This window comes from Anopheles coluzzii, chromosome 3 (genome assembly GCF_943734685.1).
Source record: "Anopheles coluzzii chromosome 3, AcolN3, whole genome shotgun sequence".
Lineage (NCBI taxonomy): Eukaryota > Metazoa > Arthropoda > Insecta > Diptera > Culicidae > Anopheles > Anopheles coluzzii.
The window spans coordinates 25,481,408-25,492,511 of record NC_064671.1 but is presented as its reverse complement, the minus strand read 5'-3'; the positions used below and the strand labels follow the sequence as shown (position 1 = coordinate 25,492,511).

At 43.8% G+C, this 11,104-nt stretch overlaps 1 protein-coding gene across 1 annotated transcript; it reads left to right on the top strand.

The window, feature by feature from the left end:
• The first annotated feature begins 670 nt into the window (after positions 1 to 670).
• On the top strand, positions 671 to 9,794 carry LOC120955492 (phospholipase A1 member A-like). The gene is made up of 8 exons (XM_040376400.2): positions 671 to 2,240; positions 2,530 to 2,641; positions 8,207 to 8,352; positions 8,568 to 8,683; positions 8,754 to 8,880; positions 8,949 to 9,140; positions 9,213 to 9,393; positions 9,461 to 9,794. The coding sequence occupies exons 1-8, from the start codon at positions 2,195 to 2,197 to the stop codon at positions 9,516 to 9,518; spliced, it is 978 nt and encodes a 325-aa protein (XP_040232334.1). The 5' UTR covers positions 671 to 2,194; the 3' UTR covers positions 9,519 to 9,794.
• The last annotated feature ends 1,310 nt before the right edge of the window (positions 9,795 to 11,104 follow it).

The window sequence follows — 11,104 nt, the reverse complement described above, 5'->3', positions numbered from 1 at the left end:
GGATATTTGAAAAAGCGGTTATAAAAGCACATTGTCATAACAAAAACACTATAATTCATGGCAAATTTTAAAAATTCTCTTTCGAAAACATGAAGTTAATGAAAACTGGGTTATTTTTATCAAAAAATAAGAAAAATTTCCAAAAAATAACCAGGAATTGGTGATAAAATATATCATTTGACCCATTATCCGTGTTATTCGCTTGTCCGGGCGAAGTCAAGTCCCGAGAAGCCCGGATAAACGGCGCTCCACTGCATTATGTATTATTTATTAGTTTACATTATTTTAGGTAAATTACAATTGAAGTATTTAAAAAACAACAACAAATGACATTTGTTATCAATTTTTTTAATTAAAAATTGGTATATTTTACTTTATTAAATATAATATTTTATTTTATTTGATACTATAAACCTCCAAGCGTCCTCTAAATGCTTGTCGCAATGTTTAGCAATATACAAGGTTACCCAGATTTTATAACCGTTTCCGATGTTTTTTTTCTATTGAAATATGATTTACTATAATTCTTTTTCCTGGACAAAGTACACCCAAACGCAAAAATGGGAAATCATAATCAAAACGCCTAGAGGCAGCGTTAAAAATTTCGAAAAACTCGGTTCTGTTGTAAATATTCTCACTTTTCCTACTTCTAAATAGCTTTTCCCCATCTCGCATTTTCCATGACACAATCACCTTCCGGCCATACATTTCAATCGCACACATGTCTTCTTATTGCGTCACTGGTGACACAAATACCGCAGCATTCTATCGACGTTTCAGTTTTCCCTCATCTCCACTGTCCTACTAAACCGCATCGTTACATCAATTCAAACAACAACATTAATCGTCATCGATCGCTCCCGCCTCGCCCGGCCATTCCAAAGCTTTTCCTTTACGATCGCTCCAGAAAAGCAAGTGACAGCGGAAGGTGGTTAGCCCGGTGGTCCATTCACTTCCCACCCGGACAGTATCCAGTAGGGGAGCCGGTTTTCCAGCGCCAAGGAAAATCAAACTATCCCGGTCGTTGGTTTTGCGCCTCCCAAAGCTGCATCGGTGCGTCAAACCAGAAAATCAAACAAACCACTTGCGCACTCCTTTCGGACCGGTTTTTTGTTGTTGTTTTTCGTGCACTATTTGCGGTCAATTCCAACCAGTACCAGTTTAAGTTTTGCATCGAAAGATACTTACCAGTGTGTCCCGGTTTATTCGATCGTTCCCTATGGCTCCTTCGGTACGATTCTTTTAGTGTGTTGCCCGGCAACGGCAGTGCTGGTTGAGCTTTGCCCAGCATCCCGGCAGAGCTTCAGAAAGGGCGGTGCAAACGCTTCCTTCACACTGTGCGGAATCACAAGAAGGTGTTTAATTGAGTAAAAGGAAGTGTTTGTTGCTGCGTGATTGTAAACAAAGTGAAGCAAATGGGAAAACCCCATCCCTTGGACTGTCTGCGTTGGACCCTTTTGTTTGAACATTCGCTTAAAAACACCCTCAGCTCAGGACGTCTGCCCAGCGCGCGTGGAATCGCTCGTGACGCGCCGTGGAAAAGCAAATGGGTGAGAAAAACAGCTTCCCCATGGCGGGCGCAAGCACACAAACAAAGCGGCAATGCTCGGATGGTTAAGCATGGGCGAGCATGCCATCGGGCGGAAGAAAACGCGAAAAGCTCATTTCAGCTGCTGCTCTCGACCAGCGCGGTTCGTTCGCGGTTGGATCGGTGTTCGGTTCGGTCGGGTTTTCTTCCTTTCGCTTAATGCGCGTGCAAAGTGGAAATTCTGACCATCCAGCAAGTGTTTGTTAAATCCGAATTATAAATAGAATGTGAATCAAAAGTGGAAATAAGTGGAAAAATTGAATTATCCATCCAGCTCCGGCAGTGAAATTAAACGTAATTTGTCCCGATAGCTGGATTCAAACCGGTGCAATCCCGGTTCCCAAACAGCTTGCATGCGTTCTTTGCTTCTATTTCCTTCAATCTCTTTCCGTTAGTTAGAAAGAATATTCTATTTGCGTATTGAGTGATGTGAGTGATCCGAGCCGCAATTCTTCCACTCCTCGGGCAAGTGCGTTTAAAAATAGTTCCGATGTAATTGTTCCAACGCCACTCCGAAACACGTGTGTCCAAATTCAAAATAACAAAACAAAAACCTGTGAAAAGCTGCCGTAAACCGTCGCAAAAGAAGCAAGTGAACAAGCCATTATGAGGCTATTATTCGGCGTGCTTACCGTTCTATCGCTGCTGGCAGGTAAATTGTGGTGTCCGGTTGCCTACAGTGCACTTAGTTGGGAGCATTTGTTTTGCAAGTAAAAAGTGATTCTGTTGTGTTTTGTTTTGCACAAAAAATGCCAAGAGTTTCTCACAGATTAGTTGGGGGGTGATTAAGCATATGGTGTGGGTTTGCGGTTTAATGAGCTAGTGCTTAGTGATCGATTTAGTAGTTGCGTGTAATGGAGCAAATTGCTCCACCATCACATGTCCTTCGTTTGACACATTGTTCTTCTGTTCTGTTCTGCGTTTCTGTCGGCTGCCGGCAGGGATAGGCGCCATTTTTCAGGGTGGCGTGCTGGATCTCAACTTCTTTCGCTGCATGTGGACAAAGAACTACGAGTGCCCACACGAGGACATAAAGTTTTTCCTCTACACACCGTAAGTATAGCTTGGAATTGATTTTAATTATAAGAAAAGCTAGAGCTGCTTGTCAATTTGAGAAATTGCTTGTGTAATAGATACAAAAAAGAACAGTTTTTTATATAACTCTTTCATAATAATGCCCTTATTATGGTACAATTAATTTCTCTAGATAACAAGCTTTGTTATCTATAGTTGTCTATAAAATAATTAAGAACCCCCTGCTGAAATGAAACTATGATATTTGACTTTTGGAGCACATCGATTCCGCTAATTTTTTACGACTTGCCGCACCACACTCCAGTCTATATATTGTCTTTAGTTTCGCCCCTTACACTACGCTCCTAAAGCCTCTAGGAAAACACTAGCCACACGTGCTGCTGCTTGAGGTGTTGATTTACACCAGCTACCAAAACGGCGAAAGCGACTGTTTACGGGAATTTGTATCGAACTAAATAACAAAACAGGCTTGAGCAAAGGATAATAAAACAATCCCAGGTTCAGCAGCGGCCGCTCAACCGTGGCAGTAGCACGCCCAAGAAGAGGAAATTAACGTTGCACCTGTAAAGACAATCGACTACATTAAATAAAGCAGAAAGAAAGGGTGCGCTAGACAATAGTCGTACATAGAGCATTGGCCTATCGAGTCTATCGTGTGTTGCTTTCTTGTGTTTGCAGAATTAGCAACACACCGGGGGAAACGTCACCAGTTAACGATGTGATGAGTTTTAATGTTTGCTGTGTGAAAACTGCAACTGCAAGTGATTAATGATGTTAGTAGCTAAGGGAGACTTTTTCATGTTCAGCCTGGGATGCGCAGTAGTCTTTCAAGTTCGCTTGGTGGCGTATTAGCGAATAAACGATCAACAGATATAAGTAATCCTAGGACAGCTGAAGATCATACGCTTTTTTGTTCAATGCTTTGTGTTATAATGCTTTAATTAGTGTCTTAAAAGATTAACGAACGAATGCGAAAAACTTACTAACGATGTCATTCGCCAAATGAACTTTCTTTTTCTGTAAAACAACATAAATAGGGAACTCGAGACGTTGTTCGGCTAAGTTCGGCTCTCTTTTAACGGCAAATACCGGTGTAACCATGTCACTCAAAAGGGTGTTTGAATGCCATTCCAAACGTCTCGCGCGACCAAGTAGCTAGCGGTGTCAGTAGCTTCACCTTTGCAGATTCCATTCCAACTAGTTTTTCGATTCCCGGGAAGCAGGAAATCCTGTTTTGCTACAGGAACTATTATTGTATGGTGTCATGGCATTTGGCATCCCTGAAAACCTGGGCAAAGCTTAAAAAAAGGGTCACCAAAATACGATCGAAAGCTGCGTAACGGTTTTCCGCTGCAATTGCACAACTGACAACTGCACTTGCACTGCCCACGCCACGGCAGTACAAACCTTGGGGGAGAGTGATGATCATTTGTGGGTCAGTGTGCTACTAATGCGCGCGGGACTGAACTGCAACGCATTGGATGCATGCATTGGGCACAGTTTGATCGAAGGGGAAGAATTTTATTGCTCCTCTCCCGTCTAATGAAGGGCACTTCACACAAACTGGTTCCGTTTTCACTTTCTACTCCCGGCTACTGCAGGCCGGATTTCCTCCGCACACGCCCCATTCGCTCAAGGACATGACAAAGCTTCCTTTTGCAGTGAAAAGCCCTCTCCCGCCAACAACAAGCTAGCTCACGCACAATCAGTGAGAGTGAAATTTCATTATCATAGCAGCGTCTTGACTGCTTGTATCGTCTGCCCTTGCTGCAATTGCTGTGCCGGACGGTTGTACATTAAATTAGCATCATGCTGTCGTTCCTGTGCACCACTCGTGATCGTTGTAGATCGATTAAAGATAATAAGGTACGCGATAATCAACATCTCCCGCGTGGTCGTTAAACGCGGCCATTGATGGCGTCTAAGGGACGGTAAAAGTTGTCTGTAAGTCTTGGATTTAGAGCATCATCGTGCAGGATGAGAGCGTTGACACAGACTCATTGTTTTATGATCAATCATTCATGAGGATCATGTTTTGCAGGTTTTAATTTGAGAAAATTATAATTTTACACTTTTTTGAAGTATTTGAAGTTTCTAGGTACTCCATATGTTTAATTTCATTTTAAGACTGTAAACTGTAGCTATGTAACTTAAAACTTTACTTAAAAAATGACAATATTTATAAAGCTCTCTCCCTCTCTTTTGTTGGCCTACTTGGCGCGATAGAATACTTCTCCGTGACATGGCCTGGTCAACAATCATGCTCCAGGATGCGACCTCAGTCACTGGCTGTAGCCTCCCATCCATTTAGACACCCGACCTCCGACAGATCTCACTTCACTTGACCCAGCCATCGAGTTCGCTGTGCTCCCATGCACCTCATGTCGAACTGGTGATCGCTGTCGAACACTTTCTTGGTGGGGAATGAGTCCAGCATCCTCATCACATGCCCCAGTCAACATATCCTGCCAGCCTTCGCCACTGTCAGGATGCTTGGTTCGCCGTACAGCTCAGCAAGCTCGTGGTTCATCCTTCTCCTCCAAACTCCAACACATCGCCAATGATGGTCCGAAGGATGCGTCGCTAAACGCGCCTAGAGCGTTTGCATCTTCCGCTCGAATGATGCTCCAAGACTCGTGTCCATAGAGAATCACTGGACAAATAAATGTGCGATGTATCTCACATTTACAGAGCTCTATCACTCTTTCGCTCGATTTATATGCATGGAAGTCTCTCATTTGAACCATGATATTCCTTTAAAACCAGTTACGCGTGTTTCTTCTATAAATCCGGAAAGTAGCACATCATTGTTAGCTCAACTCAGCGATCATGAACTTCGCCTATAAGCGTGCTTGATCGTAAAACAATTAATTCGACACACTCACGGAAACGTCTCTCATTTCGTGCCAGCTTCAACGCTAATTGAATGGTGATTGATTACTTTACAATAGCATTCCGGAATGATGCGAATTCCCTTTACATCTTGTAGCAGCTCCGTTAGCTCTCAATGATGGCTACGCACTATTTGCACAAAGCACTTCTTGGCGTAAAGAGCAAATCTTTACAGCATAGTTCATCCGATCGAATACGACTTCCCTCCTGTTTTGCACCGAACCGTTTATTGAACTTTCAAGTAGACCGTTTTAATAATCGACGTAATCATATGTTTGGAGCCACGTCTGGAGTTTACTTTCCCCGCTTTCCTATTGTGGTTGTGGTGCGAGCTTCTTCAACAGCTGCAAAATTCTAGGCACTCAATGCGAAACAGGGGGAAGAAGCTAACTGTATCGATCAATTAACCGAGTGCTTCCACATACCGGTTGAAGATAGGTTCGCAATAATGGTTAAGCATTCCTGTTGGATGTTGAATTCGGCATTGCCATTATTTGTTAGTGCTCATTTATGCTTTAAACACCGTAATTTCTTCATTCTGGTAGAGAAAACTGAATTTCCCCGGAAGCATTTTTCTTGTGTTTTTTTAAAGAAAACTTTCAATTTCGTGCGTTTTATACAAGCAACACAAAAAAAACAAACTGTCATGTATTCCGAGGTGACAGTATCTCCATGAGAGAGTTCAATTTTAAAATAAAAAAAAAACCTCTCCCCACATGCACGAAACTCTCTTTCCCCTCACAACCTTTCCAGTATCAAACGTTAAAGAGTTGTAAATCTCATAGCGTACAGACTGCCTATTTTTTTGCACGCTCCTCTCTATGATGAGTTCTTCCTCGTACACAGTGTCACAGCAGATTCATAAAATGGGTACCATTTATGGGGAAACAGGCACCAACGGGCACACCAGAATCGTGATCCTTGCCTCTCCACCGCTTGATTTAGTTAGCAGAAACCCCTGCCGGCAAGGTTAACCCGATGCGACACACGAAGATCGAGCGATCAGGCGGAACAACAACGGAAAGCGCCGGAAGAAGAAAGTCCCACTGTGTGCACTCTGCGACAACTGCATGCTGTTGTTCGTGTTTGCTTCGCTGGGTTCGTTGCTTACCGTGGTACGCGCATTGAAGTCACTAAATGGCACATTTGCCGTTGGCGGTGGGGTTTTTTGTTTTTCGTTTTTCCGCAAGGCGATGTGACTACCTTTCCCAACACGATCAAACGCTAACGATGCACGGAATCATCTCTTGACTGCCTGGTGGAATAGTTTCCCATGGAGTGTATGTTTTGCCTGCGTTTAAGATCTTTAAACTACCCAAGGAGCTACCGGCTGAGGGCCGAGATGCCGACTACATTCTGATGAAATATCTTATCCATCAGCACCATCTCGACGCCCAATTACATCATCGCAATTAACCGGGGTACTTTTCCGTGTGCGAGAAGGAAAGCACAAGAGATCGAAACCTCAAGAAAAGTGAAAGTCAGAAGGAACCGTACGGCAGGAAATGTGTGACACCAGGGCACTGTTTCCGTGCCCCCCGAAGAATTGCTGCACCCTCTCTAACTAATACGATTTAAATTGAGTCATAATCACCGTCGTGCCCTTTTCGTCACCTGAGCTTTTCTTCGGGTTCGATCTATTAATAATAAAAAAAAATGGGTGCAAAATTGAACGGGGTCTCTCAGCTGAAGGTGCTGGTGGCATGGTTTATGTCTTACATCGACTGAGCATGCATGGAACCAACCGTCATCACCATCGTTATGGGAAAAAGGCTTGCGATCATCCGTGCATGATGCGTGCTTTGTTTCTTGCAGTTTGCATTATCACAACTGCAATCAAAGATCGCTTCCAACACGCCCAGGAAGTGCATGTCGAGGCTGCAGGTGTTACTTTCGCCCGGCGGTATGAATTAATTCTTCCCATCTTTCCACCCTTTCGCGAAAACAATTACAATGCACTGCGATGCAGCAGACCGATCCGAACTTCCTTCCTTTTGTGAGTGTGATGGACAAAACATTAATCGCAAGTTTCATTTGTGTTGCCGCTGGTTTGGTTGACATGTATTGTCTTACGTTAAATAAAGTGATATTTACTTGCACATCAGTGTACTTGATTTTGTCTATTCCTTTTTTCTAAAATTTTCAATCAAATCTCACACGCATAGGTGGATATAGCAAACGGAAAAGATAATCTGTAATAACAATTACAAGCGTCGCTTGCTGCGTTGATTGTCTGCAACTTTGTTAAACCTCCCGCACATGGCGCGTGAAGCATTTTCACTGCAACGGTTGCTCACCACCCTTCTTCCTGGGTGCCCCGGATGGAATCCCGTCACTTCCGCGGGAAGATGTTTGCCGCTTGTTTTCCGGCCTTCTTTTTTTCTTCAGTTGCTGCCGATCGCGTGCGCTTTCGTTCGTTCTCATTTACATACTACGGCCGAAGCCTTCACCTTGCTTTGGTGACGTTCTGCTCCAACGCAGCGTGTAATGATAATTTTGGTGCAAACGCGACGGGATCTATCTTTCGTTGGGTGCAATTTTCGTTCACTTTGCACTACTTCCTACCTTCTTCGGGGTGGAAACAAAACAAAAAAACGATAATAGGAGCGATAAATCGACAAAAACGCTGAGCACCATAACTATCACTAATTTTGCTTTCATTTGCATGCATTGCCACACACCATTTAACAGAACCTTTCGGAAGGGCCGAATCATCGATATGAACGAGCCGAAGTCCATCTTCAAGGTCGGCTTCAAAACGAACCAGCAGACAGCGATCATCATCCATGGTTTCAACGGGACGCAGACGAGCCGGCACATAATGTTCCTGAAGGATGGTAATGATGCAGCAAAACTCATTGAAACTAAAAGAAAATTACACTATTTTATGCAGTAACAAGACACAAAATGAATTTAAAAGAATACCTCACAAAAACGATTCATTTGTATGCGAAACGCTTCGCCACCGGTTGAAGCGTTTCGCGCAGAGCTTTCCGACACGTGCGCGAGCTTTTACAACTGTTCTACCTGTCTTTTTTTTCGCTTTTCGCAGCCTACCTTTCGCGTAAGTTCAACGTGTTTGCAGTCGACTGGGAGGTCTTGTCGCAGTATCCGTGCTATTTCTCATCGCTTTCCAACACCAAGCTGGTGTCACAGTGTACGGCACAGGTATGAATTTAAGCTCATAAGTATGCTTTAAGGAGCCGATTTAATTCGGATAAATATTTTGTTTTCACAGCTCTATTCCTTCCTAACGTTTGCCGGCTGTACAAGCAAACAGATCACGTGCGTAGGACACTCCCTTGGGGCACACATATGCGGCATGATGAGTAACCATCTAACGAAAAAGCAGTATAAAATTATAGGTAAAGCTTTCTTTGAATTTTATCTCATTTTAAGACTATTTCTTACAATTAATGCTTCTTTTTGGCAGGTCTCGATCCAGCACGACCCTTGATAGAGAAGCATGCATCGAAAAAGTTTCGCCTCACGCGAGATGATGCCCGCTCGGTGCAGATCATACACACCAATGCCGGCCTGCTCGGGCAAAGCTCGTTTTCCGGTCGGGTGGACTTTTGCATCAACGGTGGCCAGGTGCAGCCTTATTGTGAGGGCGATCGAATTAGTAAGAATACGTTTAACTTCCCTATACTGTTTTACTGTTCAGATGTTTTTAATGTTTAATGTCACTTCACAGAACAAGCCCGATGTAGCCACTTTCTGAGTGTGTGCTACCTTGCCAATGCCATTCTAGCCGCCAGACCGATGCGTGCGTTCCGTTGCCCGTCCGGATGTGTGCCAGACAACCGGATACCCTTCGTGAAGTCGAACCGTGTGCGAATGAAATGGCTCACCGTCGGGCAGGATACACCGGGAAAGTAAGACATGTTTGTGATTTTATTAGCATTCAATGTTTATAAACTGTTCTTTCCTTTTGTTTTTTAGTGTGACTGGAGGATACTGTGTTCACATGGAGCAGAACATGAACTGTCCGTTTAACTAAGGAACTAATTGAAGAATTGAAATATTGAAGATATTGAAATTGAAGAACAACCGCAAAGGACAAGGTGCAGTGTAATTCCTAAAGCATTACAAATAGAAGAAGCATTTGGTTTTACAAATACCAGTATTAAAGCAAGCAACAGGGCAAGCTTAATGAAATGCACAAGAGATGCACAGGGGCAGTATCAAATTGCAGAAAAAAAAACGAAAACAACATCATAGCTCGCTAGCATTAAGTTCGATTTAGCGCTGTAAATAAACCCAAAACAACGTGTAACATGTGTTTTGCGTGATTTTGGGCCGCTCGATTGAGAACAAACTGCACATTTTTCAGCTCAAGAACAATCAATCAGCACATTTTCCGGAAGAAGGCGGAACTTGTACGATTTAACCTCCAAGTTTCGGCTGTTTGTTCTACTACACTTCTGAAACGAAACCGGGTCACGTTTCAGCTTCAACGCACGCGGTAAGCTTTCTGGCGCGTGTTCATTCGGTTTCTCGCTTGCTGGTTCGCAAAAATGAATTCACCGATACATCGTGCCCCTCACGGGGTGGTTTCCCTTTTGGGGTGGTTAGGGACGGACTTCAACAATGTGCAGTGCGGGTAAGCTAGGCAAACTCACCGTCACAATGGCTGAAACGTGCTCGGAATGGGGAATGGGGTTCAATCATCCCAGCAGGTGCTGGCCAATTGCGACACCATTTTGGCATTTGAAGAAGCTTCTTCTAGGTGTTGTTTATGTCTCTGGTTTTGGAGATCTTCCTTTCCTGCTATTACCGCACACTTAATTTGTGGCTTTTCCAATAGGCACACCACGCGCCGGCCATTGTCTATGTGACTATAGACACGTTTTGTTGATGGGAGAAGAAATTTATGATTTTGTTTTGAGCGTGTGTATGTCCTACTTAGTGCCAATGATGTATTAGAGAGCAAGAGGTATGAACTGTCTTCAGGTTGTATTAAATAAGACGGTACGGAATAAAAGGGCGAACACAAGAAACGAATCCTTGACCTGCAAATGATCAGTTAAGATCTTCACTGTAAAAGTGTTTATAATTCTTTACGCGAGTTTTTCGTTTCATTCTGAAGCCCTAAATAGCAACCATTGCAGCCAGTGACATGTTGATCCGTAATTACAACGTGCTTAACACTTCTTCTTTGTTTTTGTTACCTTCTCTTTCGCTTAATCCTACTCTACCCCTTTCATGTGTCAACCTGCCTCGTTATCGTTGTAATGAATTTATCATCTCAACCGCAATTAGCTGCCAATTTGCGGCCTCCAACCGATCGCTTTCCGCACACAGACGCACCAGCACCTCACGGTCGTGCCGTTGAAAATGTTGCATCTAACGGTTTAAGCCGCGCGAATGTGCGCACTCACAGGTAAAAAAGCAACCCTTACTACCACTGCCCCGTAACAAAGATGCGGTCTGCATGAACACACAACCCGGCCCACATCAGCGCTGTGTTCATTTGCCCGAGCCACCCGGTGGATGGCACGATGAACGCGCGGCGCTGCTACACTGCCAGCTCATGGCCATGGTGTAGAGCCGCAGCAGTGGCGGCAGGTGAAAACCTGCAGACCC

What these genes read in the sequence shown, in the direction of transcription:
- LOC120955492 (XM_040376400.2), top strand. Translation starts at nt 2,195, where the DNA reads ATGAGGCTATTATTCGGCGTGCTTACCGTTCTATCGCTGCTGGCAG. An exon ending in TGTCACAGTGTACGGCACAG is followed by an intron (nt 8,684 to 8,753) that starts GTATGAATTTAA and finishes TTGTTTTCACAG; the next exon opens with CTCTATTCCTTCCTAACGTT. An exon ending in AAAGCAGTATAAAATTATAG is followed by an intron (nt 8,881 to 8,948) that starts GTAAAGCTTTCT and finishes TCTTTTTGGCAG; the next exon opens with GTCTCGATCCAGCACGACCC.